This window comes from Crinia signifera, chromosome 2 (assembly GCF_055691185.1).
Source record: "Crinia signifera chromosome 2, ASM5569118v1, whole genome shotgun sequence".
NCBI lineage: Eukaryota > Metazoa > Chordata > Amphibia > Anura > Myobatrachidae > Crinia > Crinia signifera.
In genome coordinates, this window is record NC_139218.1 from 25310914 (window position 1) to 25333725 (window position 22812).

The 22812-nt window shown below is 46.5% G+C and overlaps 2 protein-coding genes across 7 annotated transcripts in view; both read left to right on the forward strand.

Moving 5' to 3' along the window:
* Nucleotides 1–12025, forward strand: part of PAXBP1 (PAX3 and PAX7 binding protein 1) — a 32154-nt gene extending 20129 nt beyond the window's left edge. Inside the window, exons 11-18 of the mRNA XM_083171817.1 lie at nucleotides 2046–2245; nucleotides 3486–3627; nucleotides 5641–5762; nucleotides 6287–6363; nucleotides 7146–7212; nucleotides 8107–8253; nucleotides 8900–9054; nucleotides 10429–12025. Coding sequence (XP_083027943.1) covers nucleotides 2046–2245; nucleotides 3486–3627; nucleotides 5641–5762; nucleotides 6287–6363; nucleotides 7146–7212; nucleotides 8107–8253; nucleotides 8900–9054; nucleotides 10429–10552 — 1034 coding nt within the window. The 3' untranslated portion in view covers nucleotides 10553–12025. The remainder of the gene's footprint in view (nucleotides 1–2045; nucleotides 2246–3485; nucleotides 3628–5640; nucleotides 5763–6286; nucleotides 6364–7145; nucleotides 7213–8106; nucleotides 8254–8899; nucleotides 9055–10428) is intronic.
* A 6488-nt stretch (nucleotides 12026–18513) lies between these two features.
* The window catches only part of SYNJ1 (synaptojanin 1), a 78375-nt gene continuing 74076 nt past the window's right edge, over nucleotides 18514–22812 (forward strand). For all 6 annotated transcript variants that reach the window (XM_083171819.1, XM_083171822.1, XM_083171821.1 and 3 more), the window contains exons 1-2: nucleotides 18514–18662; nucleotides 20564–20713. In XM_083171819.1, the coding sequence (XP_083027945.1) occupies nucleotides 20590–20713 (124 nt within the window). In that variant the 5' untranslated portion in view covers nucleotides 18514–18662; nucleotides 20564–20589. The remainder of the gene's footprint in view (nucleotides 18663–20563; nucleotides 20714–22812) is intronic.

The following is a 22812-nucleotide window of genomic DNA, read 5'->3' on the forward strand; positions in this document are numbered from 1 at the left end:
ACTGGTAGCAAGGAGATGGTGGGGGCTGAAGGGGAGAAGGTGACAAGGGGAGAGGCACTGGTAGAAAGGAGATGGTGGGTGCTGAAGGGGAGAAGGTGACAAGGGGAGAGGCACTGGTAGCAAGGAGATGGTGGGGGCTGAAGGGGAGAAGGTGACAAGGGGAGAGGCACTGGTAGCAAGGAGATGGTGGTGGCTGAGGGGACAAGGGGAGAGACACTGGTAGCAAGGAGATGGCAAGGGCTGAAGGGGAGAAGGTGACAAGGGGAGGGGTACTGGTAGCAAGGAGAAGGGGACAAGGGGAGGGACACTGGTAGCAAGGAGATAGTGGTGGCTGAAGGGGAGAAGGTGACAAGGGGAGGGGTACTGGTAGCAAGGAGAAGGGGACAAGGGGAGGGACACTGGTAGCAAGGAGATAGTGGTGGCTGAAGGGGAGAAGGTGACAAGGGGAGGGGTACTGGTAGCAAGGAGATGGTGGTGGCTGAAGGGGAGAAGGTGACAAGAGGAAAGGCACTGGTAGCAAGGAGATGGTGGTGGCTGAAGGGGAGAAGGGTGACAAGGGGAAAGGCACTGGTAGCAAGGAGATGGTGGGGGCTGAAGGGGAGAAGGTGACAAGGGGAGAGGCCCTGGTAGCAAGGAGATGGTGGGGGCTGAAGGGGAGAAGGTGACAAGGGGAGAGGCACTGGTAGAAAGGAGATGGTGGGTGCTGAAGGGGAGAAGGTGACAAGGGGAGAGGCCCTGGTAGCAAGGAGATGGTGGGGGCTGAAGGGGAGAAGGTGACAAGGGGAGAGGCACTGGTAGCAAGGAGATGGTGGGGGCTGAGGGGACAAGGGGAGGGACACTGGTAGCAAGGAGATGGCAAGGGCTGAAGGGGAGAAGGTGACAAGGGGAGGGGTACTGGTAGCAAGGAGAAGGGGACAAGGGGAGGGACACTGGTAGCAAGAAGATAGTGGTGGCTGAAGGGGAGAAGGTGACAAGGGGAGGGGTACTGGTAGCAAGGAGAAGGGGACAAGGGGAGGGACACTGGTAGTAAGGAGATAGTGGTGGCTGAAGGGGAGAAGGTGACAAGGGGAGAGGCACTGGTAGCAAGGAGATGGTGGGGGCTGAAGGGGAGAAGGTGACAAGGGGAGAGGCACTGGTAGCAAGGAGATGGTGGGGGCTGAAGGGGAGAAGGTGACAAAGGGAGAGGCACTGGTAGCAAGGAGATGGTGGGGGCTGAAGGGGAGAAGGTGACAAGGGGAGGGGCACTGGTAGCAAGGAGATGGTGGGGGCTAAAGGGGAGAAGGTGACAAGGGGAGAGGTATTGGTAGCAAGGAGATGGTAAGGGGAGGGGCACTGGGTAGCAAGGAGATGGTGGTAATGTGTAAGACGGCTCATTCATGGTTGGGGAGATTGGTAGAGAGAGTGGCAGGGCGAGGATGGGGCACCTCAAGCAAAATTTTGGGGAGAGGAGTTGGCCAGGGGATGAGCAGAGATGGTGGGAGGGTGTGTAGAAGGAGATAAGGTTAGACTTGGGGGGGTTGTGACTTTTAAATATGCTAACTAATATTACGCTACCTTGCATTGTCTTGCCTATGTTAAACCTTTTAACCCCTAGATGTGGCTTCTTTCTTATTAACTCACTCACTATAGTTGCTCACTAGTGTGCTGCTTTTTTTTTGGGGGGGGGGGGGGGGGGGGGCTCTCGCTCCTCGGATATTCTCCATGACTCCATATTAGGGACCGTCCAGACGAGGTCACACAGACACTGGTTGGTGGGCTAGCATTTCTTGGCCAATAAATACACCAAGCTGCTTTGAAAAATACAGTGGTGATATGCACTCCCCAATAATTATTTCTTTGAAGAACTACAAGTCCCAGCATGATAGCACCTCTTGATATGTGTAATTAGGGTGTGCAGTCCAAGATCCTTATCCCCCATATACTTAATGTATATTAATATACACGTGGTTTTCACACCTATCTCCTGTATCTGATTCCTTATTACAATAATAGTAAATATTTTTATGATCACTCTTTCAAACCCTTTTTCCCCCCTTATCTTACAGATCGGATTTTGAAAGAATCCAGCAATGTTTTCGAAGATACTCTGGAAAATTTTCACTCTATTGACTGTATAAAATTTCAGTTTGAGAGCTGGCGCTCTACTTACTATAACACGTATAAAGACGCTTACATTGGTCTTTGTTTGCCAAAACTATTAAACCCTCTAGTACGTCTTCAGCTTTTAACTTGGAACCCGCTAGAGGTAGGATACGGACACTGCGTGTTCTTCAGTTCATCTGGCACTATCAGATGTCCCTGTTGTGTTTTACAAACTTGTCAAGATAATTTTTTTTCCAACTCTTCTAATGTTACACAAGCTTCCGTGGTTACGCAAAATCTTAACATACCAAAGGAAAACCCATTGCTTCTGGTATTCTTTTGTATTGGTCTCCGATATAATGTTCAGGCTTATTGTCAGAAACTAATAATCAAGAGATTACTGACTGTGGGTGCAGTAGGAAAGGAGTGACCGAGCAGATGTCTAGCAACAGCTGCTTGGTCACTCCACAGATCAGAGCTACACCTGTGTGTGCCAAGTAGACAGTGGGGTGTATTCAATGCCAGGGCGAGCGAGGGGGTTAAACAGCGAGGATTGCAGAAAACCAGCAATCCTCGCTGTTTAACCTCCGCTCCGGCCACTCGCTCTATTCAATGTTCTGGGAAAATACTCGCCGTCACAGGACGGCGAGAATTCCCCAAAACAGCGAGACCAGCGGATAATGCAGGAAACTCGCTGTATTTAGCCGCGAGTCTCGCTGGTTCAGGAGCCGCATACGCCAATTCCCCCCTCGCTAAAAAAAAATGGAGCGAGTGGGAATTGGCGTATGAAGGGGCTGCGTTGAATACTGTCAGGGTGAGTGGTGACAGCGAGCAGGAAGCTCTGCTCGCTGTCACCACTCGCTCACAGCATTGAATACCTGCCAGTAACTGCACTCAGCAGTGGGTTGCTTTGATGTAATATATTTAGGATTATTGCATCACACAATGCCATATAATGAGAGACTGAACGTTCCGTCCTGTACATCCGCACAACTCTAAATCGATTGACTATGCAGCATGGTCAATCCTATTGTATGCCGTTTGTGGAAGCGCACATCTCAGAGATGCAATGCCCTTTGGTAATACTCCCCCTGCCCTTTTCATACTGTATACAGGCAGCCAATAATAACTTTGCACAGAAAGAAGCAGTTGTTATATGTAGCACAGCAGAGGAGGGGGAAGACCAGGTGAACTGCCAATAACATTAGTGGGTTGCTAGTCCCCCAAGCGCTCGGGTATTCTGAGATTTGTCCGAATGTGCCTGCTGGGCCCTGCAGCTTGGGTACTGTGCCAGGCACTGCAAGAACGTCATTTAATTTTATTTCTATTGGATGGGAAGTGTCAGCTACTTAATATTAGATTCCACATTTTATTTACCATTGCTACTTTTTCTTTTGTTTTAGCCCAAATGTCGTGACTTTGAAAGCATGATGTGGTTTGAGGCGTTGCTGTTTTACGGCTGTGAGGAGAAAGATGATAAGGAAGACGTGGACCGGGCGCTATTACCTTCTTTAGTGGAGAAAGTTATCCTTCCAAAGCTAACAGGTACCAGATCTCATTCATCCTTCCATGTAATGAATGTGGCAGCTGATGATGGCATTTGCTCAGCTGCTTAGTGCTGTTCACTAGTTATATAAAGCCTTAGAACAGGGGTGGCCAAACCTATCTTTCAGATGTTTCTCAGGCAACCTGTGGTTCTATAGTAGGAATGAATGCAGCAGGCCTGACAATGTGACAGTTAGTAATGACTGCACCTGTGCACCAGCTAGGGGATCTGGGGAATGTGACCGTTAGTAATGACTACAGATGTGCACCAGCGAGTGGATCTGGGACATGTGACAGCAATGACTACAGCTGTGCACCAGCTAGGTGACCTGGGGAATGTGACAGTTAGTAATGACTACAGCTGTGCACCAGCTAGGTGACCTGGGGAATGTGACAGTTAGTAATGACTACAGCTGTGCACCAGCTAGGTGACCTGGGGAATGTGACAGTTAGTAATGACTACAGCTGTGCACCAGCTAGGTGACCTGGGGAATGTGACAGTTAGTAATGACTACAGCTGTGCACCAGCTAGGTAACCTGGGGAATGTGACAGTTAGTAATGACTACACCTGTGCACCAGCTAGGTGATCTGGGGAATGTGATCGTTAGTAATGACTACAGATGTGCACCAGCTAGGTGATCTGGGGAATGTGACCGTAATGACTACACCTGTACACCAGCTGGGTGATCTGGGACATGTGACGGTTAGTAATTACTACAGCTGTGCACCAGCTAGGAGATCTGGGGAATGTGACAGTTAGCAATGACTACAGATGTGCACCAGCTGGGTGATCTGGGGAATGACAGTTAGTAATGACTGCACCTGTGCACCAGCTAGGTGATCTGGGGAATGTGACTGTTAGCAATGACTAGGTGATTTTGAACAAGTGGACTGTTCTCAGGCAACCTGTGGTTCTATAGTAGGAATGAATGCAGCATGTTTGAAAATGTGACATTTAGCAATGACTGCACCTGTGCACCAGCTAGGTGATCTGGGGAATGACAGTTAGTAATGACTACAGCTGTGCACCAGCTAGGTGATCTGGGAAATGTGACAGTTAGCAATGACTACAGATGTGCACCAGCTGGGTGATCTGGGTAATGACAGTTATGCTGGCCACACATCAGACCAACTTTCCTCCAACCATCCAACTAGTTGGTTGGTTGGACCGAAAATCTGGTACTGTATTAGGGCAAATGCCAATAAGCAATTTGCTCACAAACTCAGGAGGAATGGACAAAAACATTCAGTGAAATAGTTTAAATAAAATAGGTCCAACTACAGTACATTGTCTGAGTGACAATTGTTATCGATTTTCAGATTTGAGAAACAAATTACTTAATTACAAGTTACATTTGCTCCTATCCAGTTCCAGGTTTTTATTTCATCCAACCAACTAGTTGGTTGGTTGGAGGAAAGTTGGTCTGATGTGTGGCCAGCATTAGTAATGACTACAGCTGTGCACCAGCTAGGTGATCTGGGGAATGACGGTTAGTAATGACTACAGCTGTGCACCAGCTAGGTGATCTGGGGAATGACAGTTAGTAATGACTACAGCTGGGCACCAGCTAGTTGATCTGGGGAATGACAGTTAGCAATGACTACAGCTGTGCACCAGCTAGGTGATCTGGGGAATGACAGTTAGCAATGACTACAGCTGTGCACCAGCTAGGTGATCTGGGGAATGACAGTTAGCAATGACTAGGTGATTTTGAAAACGTGGACTGTTAGCAAATCTCGAGGACCAGGCTCAAGCACTTTATGCTCTGTTCAAAGAAAAAAAAAAAAAGACTGTACAGGCAAGACTTTTGTACAGATCTGTACTATATATAGTCAAACTGGAATGCGGTTCGCTTGCCGTGCGATTTGATCCTGATCAATTAGCAAGACAATCAACCAGGGTATGCACCCCTTCAGAAAGACGAGAGCCTTTGCCAATGTAATTACTCCATGTGATGTGTTGTCCTCACCTCTATCTCCGCTTCTGTCTTGCCTCCGATTTCCCCCACCAGGTATCGCCGAGCACATCTGGGACCCTTTTTCCAACACGCAGACAAACAGGCTGGTAGCGGTGCTGCAAAAACTAATTACCGGATACCCCACCATCGTAAATTCTGACAACAAAAACACAGAGGTATAAATAACACGAGGCTCTAGAACACGGCTCAGCACACCACAGAGATTTAAGAGCATCAGATAAGACCGGCTGTATCCATTTTGGTGTAACTCATGTTTTTTCTAATTAGTAAACGTCCCGCTTCTGATCAATATATGCCACCAACTGCTCCCTGCAGACTTGGTTACTGATCATGAATGTCTGGGAACTTGGTTCCCTTGAAAGCAAAGTTCCGGCATAAATTTTAAAAAAGATTTGTAAGTTCAGAAAGTTTTATAACTTTTCGAAAACAATTCAGCTGCCGGGGGTTCATTTACCATGTATAGTCTGTGGATGATATATGAGTGTCACGTCCTCGTGGCAGGCCACGGAGCCTGAGATGGCCGAAATGGGGGCTGACGTCATATAAGTGGGGCACTTGTATAATTTGTATAGGTTAATTATAGAACTGTTGAATCATTTTGTCTAGAATGTTTTTTTCTTTCTTTTAATGAAATGGTTTTGGGCTGCATTAATAATTCATTGCTCTTTGTTATTCTCAGGCACTTCTGAAAGCTTTGTTAATGAGGATGAGGAGAACCTTGGATGATGATGTCTTCATGCCTTTGTATCCCAAAAAGTATGTGGTGGTGTACTTTGTCTGGGTAGCAGCCCGTATTCTGGTTCATTCGCTCGGACGCAAATTCGCACAGGGACCGATGTTTTGCGTATGCACAGCAGCATTTCTGCGCATGTGTGTACGCTAGGTGCCTGCGAACTTGGAGAGAAATCTAGTCGCCGAGTGCAAGCTCCCAGCCTTGCGAGGGCTGGGGGTATTAGCATATGTGTACGCCCAGCATTCCATGGGTGTTCCCATTAAAAAGATGGGTGTACATATGCGTTTGTGACGCAGGGGAAGACAGCTGACATAGCCGGATGTCAGCTGCCCGCCCCAATTCCCTGCATTTCTTCGGTCATATGTACGAGTTTTCTGGGCCACCTTTACATATGCGTGCGCCTTCACCACCATTTGATGGTCGGCGACCATTGAAAGATGGGGGAGGTTCCCACTGGCATGCGAATGTTCATGTGAAAATATCAGTTAGCAGGCCTGGGTTTGGTCCATTCACAAGGGTGCGTGCACGCGTCCCAGCGAATGAACCAGAATAAGGGCCAGTGTGTGTTGCTGCCGCCGCACCGCTTTTGCTGGTGACTGCCGGCTGTTCTGGCCCAGCCTAAGAGAGTAGCCCCAGGGTTCTGAGTACAAGATTAGATGACGGTGTTATCTGCAGGTCGCGGGAATAAGAACTAGTCAGGCAGAAGTATTTCGTTTAAGTTCCGTGCTGTGATTTATTGGGTGCAGGATTTCTCGTTCTGTATAACATTCTGGCATCATGGGAAATCTTGTCTTCGTTTTCCTAGTGTAATAGAAAATAAGAACTCTGGTCCCTGCGTGTTCTTCCAGCGCCAGTTCTGGTCCTCTGTGAAGGTAAGCGCTATGTACGATCTACCACAAGAATGCCTTATTAAATTCTAAAGCCCTTTGTGCCAGGTATTTTTGGGAAAGCACAAGGCACAGAAAGCCCAAATAGTTCACCAAGGAAGCAGGGAGACTTCTCGTCAGATCATTTCAATGGGGCATCTGTGTACGGGGCTTTACTCAGAGTTGGTGGATTGGCTAGAGCACATGGGGCAGAAAGTTGTATCCAATAGATTCACTTCTCAAATAAAGTACTGTAGATAAGTGGTTGAACCTCCGAGATGCTACTAGTGACATCACTTGTACTGTAGTGACACGAACACTAGTGACTTTACCTGGTATTTTACATGTTGCAGGCAGCACATTGTAGTGCAGCGTGCGGTCCCTGCACTGCTACGGGGGAAACCGGCGGCTGCGGGAAGGGTAGCTGTACTGAGCAGCGCCAGGAGACGCTGCTATACGCATCAACAAAAAGTATGGCCACATCTGTATGGTCTCCATAGAAAAAAATACTTTTTGCAGATGAAACACAGATTTGGGGTCAGATGTAATAAAGTCCGAGTTTGGTGGCTGTGCAGGGTGCATGACGAACTCTGTTTAAAGGGGCAACCACTTACAAGGCATGGTTTTGCTTTATAAATGAGTGCCCCTTTTAAAACCGACAGCCCACGCAGCCGCCGACTCAGACTTCATTACATCCCTGCCATGTAAAAGATGGATGCCTTGCGTTAGTGATGCAGAGATAATAGAGTAGTAGGAGGGTAATTGTATTTAAATACCCAGCTTCATTTTATTTCCGTGTTTGTTCCAAATTGCTGTCAGAGATAACAATATTGCTGCTAGTGGAATGATAAATGTAATGGACGTACGCACTTATTCACCAGTCATGCATTGATGTCTCAGCTACTAGGGAACTTCCTGAAGTGGCACGGAGTCCTCTCCAACAGGAGCTTACAGGACCTGGCGATAGACGGGCTGCTGAACAGATACATCCTGATGGCGTTCCAGAATAACGAGAATGGAGAGGACAGCATTAAGAAGGCCCAGAGTGTAAGACAAATCATGGCGTCTCTGTGGGCTGTTTCCTCTGGGATATCTTAAATTCCACTTCCACAAAGATTTTATCTAAGCTCTGAGAGAGATGGGGGGGTTATTAAATCAGTGATTCCGACTGTCTGAACATCCCGACAGTCCAAACATTTTTCCGGACATTTTTCATCTGATCCGACAGTACAACGACAGTCTGTATCTAAAGTACCGACTGACAAGTGTCGGAAAGTCCCCAAGTTGTCGGAAACTGACAGGGATTGTCGGAATCAGCTGTGAATTTGAAAGTCTGCGGCAGTTTCCGACAAAACAGATCCAAATAGTTGGTACTGACACCCTTCAATACAGTCCGGTACAACTTCATGACATGAAGGATTAACAGTAGATAAGAGGGATTACACAGTGATCACTTAGGACACAGCGCCACCTACTGTTCAGCCAGTATAGTCACTAAAGTAATTCTTATGTAATAGATTACATTGCTCTGCTTATAAACTAGATGTCTCTACAATGTCTGGGAAACCGAGATGCTTTAACTTATTTGCTGTGTTAGCAGATAAATGGAGATGACGTTCCCGGTGTCCATTACTTACTTATTGGTGTTCCCCATATGTACAGGATTTACTCTTTAGTTTATTTTTTCCTACAGGTTATTGCATATTTTCCAAGGCAATGGTTTTCAAATCTTAAAGGAGGCAAGACCATTCCACAGCTAGAAAACTTTGTGCGGTATCTCACGCACCTGGCTGGTTTCATCTATCGGCAGAATGTTGGCTGCTCTGACGTGGAGAAGAGAAACGCCAGGTGAGGTTACGGTATAGACTTAGTTTGAGGGACACATTTACTGTGTACCTCTACCATGTAGTTGCAAGTATTTCTTTAAAAGATCTCCATGGGGAACGCTTTCTCTACCGCCAACCACTTCCCTGATGCCAGTATATCTAGAGTCGCCTGTAATTACAGACAGTTCTTTACTAAAATATCCTGAATATGGCAGCACAGTCAACACACCAGGATCGAAGGTCTCTGGGGATCTTCGTACAGTGACTACACCGGAGGTATAAATGTTGCCGAGGGTACTGGGTGGAATGACTTCCCTCTGGTAAGGCAAGCCTCACGAGTTTCCAAAGTAATGAATGCTGGTAGGCCTCCCGGCAGTGGATGCACCATTCTAGAGTAGGCAGGTTTACAGTTATAATCAGGAGGAATGTTGTTTATTAGCTGATGGCGTGGTCACTAGTTACAACTAGGGTGGCCAATCTCGGGATCGACGGGATCCCGGGATTTGGCCCCCAAAACACCAGGATTGGAGTTTCCAATTTCGGGATTAGACTGCGCATGCGCCGTCTAGACGCTGCCCGGCTTCTCCCATACCCGGCAGTGCAGCACTGCGCAGCGTGACTAGGCCAGAGGTCACACTGCGCAGAGCACAGTCGTACAGCCCGCAGTCTGCCCGCCTACCAACCCGGCGGCAACCCAGCCAGCAGCCCTCCCACCCGCCCACTCAGCATACCCGGCTGCACCCGGCTCCAAGCCACCCAATCAGCCCGGCCGCCCACTCCATATATGTAAGTAAATAGTGGGTGGCCAGGGTGTGTTTTATTAGTGATGCCAATCCCGGGAATCCTGGGATTGAGCATTTTTCAATCCCGAATCCCGGGATTGAAAAAATCCCTAGTTACAACATATTGTACAGTCTCTGATGACCTGTTAGTATACAATTCATAGAGCGTGTCCTTACATTCAAATATATCGGACATGTAGCAACAGGATGGAATATTGGACAAGTTTGTAGGACCTGCCATCTTCTGTGTCTTCTTCTCTGTGAAGGTTCCTAGAATTCTTCACCCTTACATAATTTACGTTAAGCTAAAATATGTTAATATATCGGGACCGATTCAGTTAGGCCTAGAAGCCGTGCGGGCCTGTACCGCCAGCTTTTACATGTTGGCTAACAGGCTGTGGGACAGAATTTGCCTAATGTAAGAGGGGAGAGAACAAGGAAGGAACGAGCTGCCTACAGCAGCTCATGCTCAAACAAAGCCGCCCATTGTGTACAGTAAATTAGCCAAGTGTTCACAAACATCCGCTCACTGCACCTATTCATCCCTAGTTCTTGCAGGTGCTGCTACTTTATATTCTAACCGTACCATTAAGTATGTTCCTCTTTCTCTGCAGGGACCAAATCAGACAGATAGTAAAATTACTGGCAACTATGAGGGCACTGGAAACCGCCGCGTCTGTTGCCAATGACTACAACGTGAAAGATGTCAAAGCAACATCAGATGGGAAACCAACTTGAAGAGGCCGCGAGCTTTTAACTCCTTACTGTGTCTTTTTGTACATATCCTATATGTAAAGTTTTTCTTAACCTGTATAAAGTGGTGTCGCTTTTAATGCAAGGCTCAACATTTCTACGACGGACTGACCATTGTAATATATTCACCTAGTCCCTTGTACATAGCTCCACGCATGCATCAGTACGGCTGTCCGCTGGTCCTGTACGAGTCCTTGGTGCCATGCGATAACGTACAGAGACACGGCCGGCTGGAAGCAGGACAATAACTGCGGGACATCAACAGGTTTTAATGATGTGAAACCGGATAGGATTCCAGTAAATTACGTTTTCCACAGAAAGCTCAGCCCAGTCCTGGAGAGCGGTGAATGGATAGGAGTAACCCACGACGGCTGTTCTCTGCTTGCAAACAGTTGATTATGGATTAAAGTTTTATCTACTGCTTATGTCAGGGTTGTTATTTATCATATGAAATGTTTTTTGATACTTTGTGCAGTGTTTAGAGCAGTCATGTCCAAACGGTGGCCCTCCAGCTGTTGTGAAACTACACATCCCAGCATGCCTTGCAATCGTTTTAGCCTTCCCTAATAGAAAACTGTGGCAAGGCATGATGGGACTGTCACAAGAGCTGAAGGGCCATAGTTCGGACATGCCTGGTTTAGAGGTATTCTATATTCCCACCAATGGAACTTAATCTCTTTTTAACATTGTAAAGGCAGCTCTCTCATTGGTGGTCTATGAGCGGGCTAGCTTAGGGCTATGGGCCATCTAAGCTCTGTGTTATGATACTAGATATTACTGTTTAAATCGCATATTCTGGACTGGCAGAATGGTGGCCTCAGCCTTGTGTATCTGACAGATGCAATTGATTACACTAAAGGTCCATACACACTGGGCGACTATGCCCAGCGTGTATGGACAGCGATGATGGCTTTCATCGCTACGGGGAAAGCCGCGCAGTGCATACATACTGAGCAGCTTTCCCCCTGCCCGGCACCGACAGAGGGAGGGGGGAGGACGGCGTTGCATAGCGGAGCACTATGCAAAGCCGTCCTGAAAGCCGCTCATCTGTGGTATAACCAGCAGATGAACGGCTTTCCCCGCGATGTTGCGGGAGCGTGCAGCAACGCTCACCACCGGGCCATACACACTGGGCGGCTTTGAGCTGAAAGCTGCTCAAACCTGCTGTTTTGAGCTCAGTCACCCAGTGTGTATGGGCCTTAACACTGCCTTGCATCTCATATTGTGTTCTAGCCATGTTGTGGTTTTTTTTTTTTTTTTTATAATGTGTCACTATTTTGTGATTTGTGTACAAAGGATAACTCTATGAAATGTGTACAGATTAAGCTTTAAACCATGAATGGAAACTGTATATTTTTTAAAGTCGCAAAATTGAGTACATTTCTTTCCTGGCTTTTTTAAAAGTTGTGTTTTTTGTTTACCTTGTATGTCAAAACATGTTTATTGCTTTACAATTAACCTGCTTGCAGTGAGCCAATTATTTTGATGGGTTACATTTTCTTTCCTTGTTCCACAAAGTCTGTGCCAGTGAGAGTAACATAAAGAAGTCATCCTACCATAATACTGTTTGAGGGGGAGCCGCAGCGCCACCTACTGTTCATCCAGTATAGTCCCTAATGTAATACTTCGCCTGTAAGCTGTTGCTACTCTCCCAACAGTGTCTACATGGAATAAATACTCTACATTGCTTTGCTCATATACTAGCTGTCAGCAGTGTCTGGTAAATAGCGATGCTTTAATTAATTTGCTGTGTGAACAGATAAATGGAGATTGCTACCCCAGTGTCATTGCTGTTCCCCATATGTACAGGATTTACTCCATAAAGGCAGACATTTTGTGTACGAATGATAATGATGCAAACTCCTGCGGGTCCTTATCGAACGCCGTTCTCCTCTGTCCTCGCAGTCACATTTTCACTGTGTGCGCGCTATATTGCTCCGGAGTTAAAGGAAAATAATTAACAATATTATTGTCTGCTTTTGTTGTATATGCTTTTTTGCGAGCTGTGATAGGGTCAATATTCAACTGACGCCCTGCACACGCCATTTCCCCCTTGCTAGGTTTTTGGAGCGAGGGGGAAACTGCCTATGTGGCCGCTAAAACAGCGAGGATTGCGGCTAAATGCAGCAGGCTCCCTGCATTAGCCAAAGTGGAAAAAATCTAACCAAAAGTTAGTATAGAGAGCTTATCATGTGTTGTTGCCCCAAAGCAGCTGCTAAGGGAGTAGTCGGCTCCCGAGATAGATAAAGAACAAGAAAATGGCAGCGCTGATTATTAATGGATATAGGCTATGAATCAATGAATTTTTTTTTTTAATAATAAAAATTCACCAATATAAAACAATACATATAAAATACAATAACAAAATAATAACTTATTGGACCCAGTTTGCTGAAATCACCAAACAATGATCATATAACCTGCATTGATGTAATTGGCGGAGTCCTTGTTAGCCACTTTTATGGTATCCTGGTAGTTGTGTACTTGGTCTCAAACAGAAGGCAAAAGATGGAAATTAGCCAATCCGGGAGTCCGCACTACTGCGAGTGATCCAAAGATGAAACAGGCAAGGGACTTCCATTAGATTAAGGCAAGGATCAGACGAATGAGCAGGTGGTGGGAGCAATTCCAATGTGGAAGAATAGAAGTGTTCCTCCAAGACTGGGTCCAAATAGCAGCAATCACCAATGCGAAACGCGTTGGTAATTGCTGCTATGTCTGGTCTCATCCACAAAAGAAATTCCTGATCTCCAGATGCCTCATGTCTTTCTACCTGTTTGGGTAAGAAGAACAGCAGAAGTGGGAAAGTAGATGCCCATGTGGCATGCTTATCTAAGTCCTCCACGTTACCTATTCCTAATGTGGATCCTACATATACAAAACTGGAGCAGTTTCTGAAGTCCATATTCAGGAATGCAGGTGTAGCATCCTGTCTGGCTCTTGCTTCAGCCTGGTGGCGAATGCTATTGGAAGTTGGTCAGATGACCTTGTGAAACATATTACACGCAGGTCAAAGCTCCTCTCTTTTGTGGACCTAATTAGGGAAGCCTACATATTTGGGTGAGACAGCCTTAGATTCTACCTCCATTCCATTTAAGGGCTCTGCTTCAGGAGCAAGGCTTTGTTCCTGTTATGCAGATGCATACTCTAAAAATGCCTGCCTTTTTCAGGAAATGTCCTTTATGGTCCAGCCTTCTTACCTTCTGTCCACCTATATCTAGACCAGGCCCTCTAGACCGTTTTCCTTTCATTCCCAAGGAAACCCTAGAGGGATCAGTCTTCGGCCACAGAAAAGCCTCCTTCCAAGAAAGGCTAAGTTACAAGTGGTCGCCAGTCCTGGGCTGGCTGTTGTCAGGCACCCAAACAGCCTGACAAGCCTACCGCATGATGGGGTGGATCCCTTCCAGGGTCCTCCACAGGTAGGCAGTCGTTTTCTTAACTTTCCCAATAGTTGGATAGAGATAACCTCGGATTCTTGGGTAAGGGCCATTGTTACCCAAAGTTATTAACTCACCTTTGCCTGCCTAAGGTTTTTCACCCCAGGGCTACCGGCCCAGATGGTCACAGCTCTCCTCTCTGCATGAGTAATTGTACAAGTCCCCCCTTCACATAGAGGTAAAGGATTTTATTCAAACCTGTTTCTGGTCAATCCCTCCTAAGAAAGGGTTCTTGTAAGATGCCAGTTTTTGGGGCTGGGGAGTAGTGGTTCTGGACAGGTCCTTCCAGGGTCGATGGACAGACCTCGAAGCTCGTCTGCCCATCAACATCTTTGAGCTATGGGTGATCTTTCATGTCTCCGTCAGGCGCGAACGATGCTCCACAGCAGACCGGTGAGAGTCCAAGTGGCCTTAATGGCTTCCAGACAGAATCACAAGCTGCCCCTGTACAGGTTCACTACCCGGAATCCAGCTGCATGTCTTATAGATGCCCTCATGGCCACTTGGCCGTTTGAGATGGTGTACATATTCCCTCCAGCGGCTCTTCTACCATGAGTTGTCGCCTAAAACAGGAACAGATTCTAGTTGCTCCACATTGGCCCAGATGGGCATGGGACGTTGGACCTTCACAGAATGTCTATCGCTCCTCCCTGGCATCTCCTCCGACCGGAGCTGCTGCTGTTAGGACCGTGAGGTCACCCCAGCTCAATTTGAGTGGCTATTGAACGGTCGGTCTTAAGGTCCAGAGGTTAGTCTGTCAGGGTCGTTCAGATGATGCTTGCAGCATGAAAAACCTTCTCTAGCCAGGATCTATCATAGAATCTGGCAAAAATATTTCTAGTGGTGTGCTCTACACCACTATGACCCTAAGGTCAGCCTCTCTCAAGTCCTAGCATATCTGCAAAAGGGATTTGGATTTGGGACTGCGTTGTGCTTCATTTAACTTCTCTAAGTTATTTCAGCGGTGTGTGGCCACTTCTTCCACTATCTGCACCTTCTTACAGAGAGTGCTCCATCTCCAACCTCCGGTTCTTTATCCAATGCATCCCTGGGATTTACCCTTCGCTCTTCAAAAGCTTCAGGTTCCTTCTTTTGAGCCTTTGGACTCCGTAGACCTTCCATGGCTCACTTGGAAAACTGTTTTCCTCCTAACTATTACATTAGCCCATATCATATGACCTTGACTTTGTCTCATCATGCTCCTTTTCTTGTGTTCTATGAAAATAAAGTGGTACTTTGCACAAGATTGGAATAAGGTTGCGTCGTGACTTCACTTCAAGCAAGAGATTGTTGTGCCGGCGTTTGCTCCAGACCCGTCTTCATCTTCGGATTCCTTACAATTGTTAGATGTGTTTAGAGAAAATTTATGTTTGTAAAACTGCCTCCATTAGCAAGACTGAATCTTTATTTGTATTATATGATGCCTACAAAAGAGACTGATCCGCCCCCAAACAAACTTTGGCGCATTGGTTGTGGCAGACGATCTGTCAGGCCTACCTATTCACTAGAAGAACCAGTGCCGGTTTCAGTGAAGGCCCATTCTACTTTCTGGTCGGCGCACAGGGGTCTCTGCTGAGCGTCTTTGCAAAGTTTCCACATGGGCCTCTGCGCATACCTTCATTAAATTATATAGGTTTGATGCTTTTGCCTGGACGAGGGGTCTAAGTGTAGCTCGGGAATGTTCCCACCCCTAAAAGTAGGACTTCGTTGGGATGTCCCAATAAATCCTGTTAACTATATTACCATCAATTTGTACTTTTTTAGACAATTTTTATTATTTTTGTGAATTGGATGCTCTGACACTAGTACTATATAGAAAATTGGTGAATTATGTAATTCTAGTACTTAAATGTAAACACAATAACAAGTGATATATATTTGGTGGCTTGTAGATCATAGTGTGGTTATATAATAGGCAGGTGTCTGCTTTATTGTCAAAAAGCCAGGAATTGAAGGGGAGATGTTGGAGGAATGGGTGAACAGAATGTTAGAACACAACAAAAAATTACTTGCATGATCTACAGTTGCTTGCTACAAGCAGCCATAGTAATTCCAGCTGTGGATTATATTGTCTAATCCACTGGTTCCCGACCCTGGTCCTCAAGTGCCCCAAACAGTGCATGGTTTCCAGGTCTCCAGGTCTCCACATAGAATCGCAAGTGAAATAATGAGCTCCACCTGTGGATCTTTTCAAATGTGTCTGAATGAATGCACCTGTGCACTGGCCAGTTGACTTGGAAAACGGGTGCTGGACGGGGTCACGACAGTCTTTTACCTGATGTCGGGATCCCGACTGTTAAAACACAGACAGACGGTTCCCGCCGGCCACCGGCTATTCTCCCTCATGGGGGTCCATGGCCCCCATAGAGGGAGAGCTCAGCGAGCCCGCAAGGGGCTTTGTTGCGCTGGCCATGCTGTCTTGAGTCTGGCTAGTCGGGATCCAGAGATCGGCTAATGACGGTCGGAACCCTATACCACACCCTTGGAAAAAAAACATAGCTTGGACTGCTTTTTTTGGACTTGGTTTGGATGATGGAACTGTCAATCAGCCGATGACCTGACACAGGACATGTTCTGTACCCACACAAGATGAGATCCTATACTAGCAAAAGTCTGCTTCCGTTGCAATATCTATAGTCCAGACCTGCATAATGACGGAACTAACCTGTGGTTAGTGTAGAGCGCTTACCCAGAGTTGTTTAATCAAAAGCATCTGCTTATGGGAGTAGTCAGCTCCCAACAGAATATAAACAAAAAAGGGACAAGAAAAAGCAGCGCTGATTGTTGCCAATATTTCAGTAGTTGTTTAATGACAATTAGACATATTAAAATACAATATACTAAAAACAAAATTACATAAAAAGATAGAGTAAAAGAATGATTGTTATGGACCCAATTGAATAGTCATCAAATCAAGGATAGTAAACCTGCTCTGATCCTGGGGGAAGATTTTGAAGGAGTCCTTATTAGCCACTTTATGGTGTCCTAATCCTGGGCCTAATTCAACTTGGATCGCTATTCAGTGATTTCACAAATTGAGCAATTATCGAACAGCTGACCATGCTTTCAGTACACATCGCTCATGTGTGAGAGCCATTAGCGAAATAATGCGTATGGATCGTAAACGTAATCCCCCTACATTGTGACTGAGAGGAAGTTGGAGTGTGGGGGTGGTATTCTGCCATTTTGTAGGAGTGTCAGAAAAACAAATTGCTGACATGGGATGCTCAGGACAGCACACAGCAGTGTCTACATCTGAGCATTGGAGCAGGGTTGGGTCCCAGAGCAATGTCATCAGTGAGTGGCAGACCGACACGGGAAGGCTCCCCAGGTGAATCGGTGGTAGGCTGAACATCAGGTAGAGCCCCCTCAAGCACATTTGCTCAGTAGCGCGAGGGGGAAGTGCTCTACCAGTGACCTCCGGGGTTAAAATTGCTGCAGGAATCTGGTTTGGCATTCCGGAGTCCGGACCATTACGGTTTTTACTCAATCCCGTTAAACACACTTGTTTAATTAGACAATCTGTTGTCCATACTGATTTGACTAATGCTATAATGATATGGAAACCAGCACATCCAATTAATATAGGTAGTGCCTACAAGTTACAGACCGCTCTAGTTTTCACAATAAAATACCATTTAACACATATGCTTAGGGATGAATTCACACAAGGTCAAATTGCATTTGGAATGTATTGCATGGGCATCACATGTATCACGTGGTATCCAGTAGTAGACGGATCTACGATGTCTAGACTGACCATGTTATGTTTGACCACGCTTAGTCAAACCCGTCTAGTTAGACACCTAAAGATAATCGACTGTGTCCAGTTCGACAGTAAGAGAAGTTAGAGCGCCGGAAACATGGCCAACATGAGTTTTTCACGATCTAGCCAGCTTTATTCTTCTATACTGTAACTGTATCACGTATACTGTGCTGAGTAAGAAAATAAATAAATATCAGAGCAAATATATATTTGCAAACAAGAAACCCCATATTGCAGGCAGCAATGTACAGTATTTGTGTAAATATTTGCTTTGCTAATGTTTGGGGTACAAAAGCTGCCTGGGGGTACCCCGATGGTAAATGATGGGAGAGCCGATGCCCTGGTCCCAGGCCTCAGCACTGGTACAAGGTCACAGAGATGTATCAGTACACCATGGCCTGTTCTCATATACAGCTGTGCAATCTACCTCATCACTTATTTATGCTATCTGCTCTCTCTGCCCCAGAGCTGCTGATTGCACCCATGTGTCCTGCCTCTGCCAGGTGCAATGCCCTACGCTGTATTGCTGACTGCACACATTGCTGACTGCTGCAGAATAACATGAATGATATATTATATACATATATCACTGATATGTTTTTTCTCTGTCACCAATTATTGTCCCCAGACCAGATTATCGTTCCTTAGCAACTAGCCGGGCCTGCAGACTGATTGCACGCCAGTACTAAATATGGCCGCCTGAGGTCTGGTAAGCCATCGAGCTCGCCGGCGAATCAGCAGGCGGAGGAGGGAGAGGGCGTGGCCGGTGCTGGGGCCAGCAGCAGCAGCAGTCGGTCTCTGTGTTGGATATCTGCTGCCGCTGCTCCTGTACAGGAAGAGTCAGTGGTGGTCGGTGTAGGCGGCTTTGGGCAGCGGACGTCTCCGGGCACCGGTATGTACCCTGCCCCCTCACTCCCCACCCCAGCCACCCGGCCTAGCACTAAGCAGCCCTGCACCATCCTTCTAGCACTAACCCGTCAGCTGACAGCTCTGTACAGACCGGGGGAGGCCCTGGCATTACCAGGCCCCTCACCTTACACTGCCCGTACCCTCCCTAACCTGTGCCCTGACCCCCGGACAGCACAGCCATAGCCACTGGGAGGGCATGTGTCCTTATCCTGACATGTCATGTGTGTCATATGTATCCTTACCCTGACATGTCATGTGTGTCATATGTATCCTTACCCTGACATGTCATGTGTGTCATATGTATCCTTACCCTGACATGTCATGTGTGTCATATGTATCCTTACCCTGACATGTCATGTGTGTCATATGTATCCTTACCCTGACATGTCATGTGTGTCATATGTATCCTTACCCTGACATGTCAGGTGTGTCATATATATCCTTATCCTGGCATGTCATGTGTGTCATATGTATCCTTATCCTGGCATGTCATGTGTGTCATATGTATCCTTACCCTGACATGTCAGGTGTGTCATATGTATCCTTATCCTGGCATGTCATGTGTGTCATATGTATCCTTATCCTGGCATGTCATGTGTGTCATATGTATCCTTATCCTGGCATGTCATGTGTGTCATATGTATCCTTACCCTGACATGTCAGGTGTGTCATATGTATCCTTATCCTGACATGTCATATGTATCCTTAGCCTGACATGTCATGTGTGTCATATGTATCCTTAGCCTGACATGTCATGTGTGTCATATGTATCCTTACCCTGACATGTCATATGTGTCCTTATCCTGACATGTCAGGTGTGTCATATGTGTCCTTGTCCTGACATGTCATATGTATCCTGAAATGTCTTGTTTGTCATATGTGCAATGGGAGGGCATGTATCTTTATCCTGACATCTCATGTGTGTCATATGTTTTCTTATTCTGACATGTCAGGTGTGTCATATCTGCACTGGGACATGTATCCTTATCTTGGCATGTCAGGTGTGTCATATCTGCACTGGGACATGTATCCTTATCTTGGCATGTCAGGTGTGTCATATCTGCACTGGGACATGTATCCTTATCTTGGCATGTCAGGTGTGTCATATCTGCCCTGGGACATGTATCCTATCTTGGCATGTTATGTGTGTCATAGCTGCACTGGGACATGTATCCTATCTTGGCGTGTTATGTGTGTCATAGCTGCACTGGGTCATGTATCCTTATCCTGGCGTGTTATGTGTGTCATAGCTGCACTGGGACATGTTTACCTGCTCGCAAGGCTGCAAATATACGTAGCCTACCGAACAGGCCTGAATCACCCCGAGTTTGCATTTATTTTAAACATACACATTTTCTATATGTGCATTCAGTGTACAGACCGCTCACTTCATGGTGAATGTAAGTTTGGTCTGTGTCCATGGCCATTGGATGTTCTGACATTGACGATGAAATGTTAAAAGAAATACATCGTGGCTGATTCAGATGTGTACGCAAACCGATGGTTTACGCACGTCTCCGATGTTAGTACAACTGCGCCTGTGCAGAACGAGTCCTGCCTTGACAGACGCAATGCCTCCTAAGCCGCAGCTGGTTGTCAGGCCGTTTGGGGAAGGGAGCAGCGTCTGGGAGGGTAGGCTGCTGTGATTACTACATCCATCCTTGAATTAGGCCCATTAACTATGGTCTCCCTTCATACAGTGACGATTCCAGACCCATTTATATACGATAAATGTACATTATAACTGCATCTGTCTTACATGCGGTAGTTCTAGCTCTGTACGTAGACTACACTTGTGCTTATTTTATATCATTTATTTGTTTTTGTTCTTGGTTGTAAATAACAAGTAATGATGCATTTGTTGAATCAATTTGTGTCTTCTAGGGCTTATTATCCGATCCATCATAAACATGGCTTTTAGTAAAGGATATCGGATCTTCCACAAACTGGATCCTCCTCCCTTCAGTCTAATGGTGGAGTCTCGCAACAAGGAGGAGTGTCTGATGTTCGAGTCTGGTGCGGTGGCCGTCCTCTGTAAGTTATGTTACAGTCACACACACGATGGGTCTCTCCTCAGAGACAGGCCAAGTATTGTATTACAGATGTGGGTCCTAACTGTCACTGGTTGGCAGTCTTCTGCTGTTTGGGTGCAGCGATGGCCTCTCTACCCCAAAATGTAGGGGTGTCGCTGGCGTTGGAGGGGGCATGTCTCTGTTGCTTGGAGCTGCAGCGGCTGGCTTGCGCGAGCCCCTTGTTCATGCTGCATCCTGAATTAGATGTAAGCCGGTGGGCTGAGCATGTTATGTGATGTGTTCCAGGCTCATCTTCTGTCTCTGTCATCATTAAATGGAAGTGTTTGAAATTCTTTCTTTGTAAAGCGCAGTCTGTTTGAGCTGTACATGGCTGAGGTGTGGTCCCTGTTGTGGGATGGATTTCCTTCTGTCAATTGTCCGTATTTGCTGCATTGTTACAGTAATAGAATATGAAATGCTTTAATGAAAGTATTATTCTGGTGGCATCTGGTTTTATTTCTTTCCCCGGGGTGGAGCAAAACATTAGTGTTCATTCTAGCACCCTGCTCCTTGTAAAATCCTTGTAGTTCCTCCTTCCTGCCTGGGGTGTCGCTGTCTGCTGTAGTACTTCAAATACAGTCTGGTTTGTATCTCAATGTTGAGATACAAACCAGACTGTTGTAGAACCACCATAGCAGAGAGTGACACCCCAGGCAGGAAGGAGGAACTGCAAGGATTTTACAAGGAGCAGGGTGCTAGAAGGATAGGCAGCTATCAGGGCAGATTCGCTCTCTGCCGATGCCTGAGTTGGGGAGGGGAAGGGGGAGGGTTGTCTGTCCATTGTTTATTGGTGATCATAGGGTAAAATAAAGGCAGACTAGTACATTCTAGCACCCTGCATCTTTCAAAACCTGTGCAGTTCCTCTTCCCTGCCAGGGGTGTCACTTTCTGCTGTGGCGCTTATAGCACAAGTATGGTCTGCATATCAATGCTGAAATACAGACCATATTGTGCTACAAGCACCACAGCAGAGAGCGACACCCCAGACAGGGAAGAGGAACTGCGTGGGTTTTGAAAGATGCAGGGTGCTAGATTAACTTAAATTTGAGCTGCAGTGACATCCCTGCCTCTGTGTATGTTTCCCCCAATCCAAGCAATTGTATATACAAAGCAGCCTGTGAGTGTGACGCACCCCCCCCCCCCCCCCCCCATTCCAATACGGTAAATAACATTCTGCAGGTTAGCGGAAGATCGGAGATAGATATAAACTATTCAGTTATTACCCAGCTCCATCGCTAATATACATTCATGTCACTTGCCGGCCTCACATGCTATTTATAAATGAGGCAGGAACTGTGGACGCTGTAGTTTTACTCTGCAAATCTACATTGTGCAATAATCAGACATTTGGAAACTTGTCATTTCCCCATAGAGAAGAGTGTGTTCTGTAGAATGGCAGATATAGTTCAGGTTGGGTGGATTCCAGCAGTGGTGTTCAGTCCCTGTCTCTGTCTCTGTGTGTGTGTGTCTGTGTGTGTCTCTGTGTCTGTGTGTCTGTCTGTGTGTGTTCTGTTATACACTCTTCAAGCTATTTGACATTTCTGTTTAGTTATTACCAGTCTCTATAACATATTTACAGTATTTTTTGTCCTTTTATAGACGGTACCCTCACCTTCTCCTAGGGCAGTGATGGCTAACCTTGACACGCCAGCTGTTGTTGAACTACACATCCCAGCATGCCCTGCTACAGTTTTACTATTTGGCCATGCTAAAACTGATGCAGGGCGTGCTGGGATGTGTAGTTCAACAACAGCTGTAGTGTCAAGGTTAGCCATCAGTGTTCTAGGGCCTGATTCAATACCGTATTTGCGCGTGTGCAGACACGAATGACAGGCAGTTCATTGCTAGGAGGGAGGGCCAGGGGCCGGAAATGGGGTTCCCCCATGGAAACGCAGGCGGGACGATGCATTCTAGGGGTGAGCGGCTGATGGTGCAGGATGTTGGTGCCCCCCGACCATTGAATGATTTCTCCTGCTAGAGGACACATGCAAGGGGTCGTTCGAGGGTGCACCCGCCGATGTGTATCATGTCCCCTATCACTTGCTTATCCCCGCCTTGTCT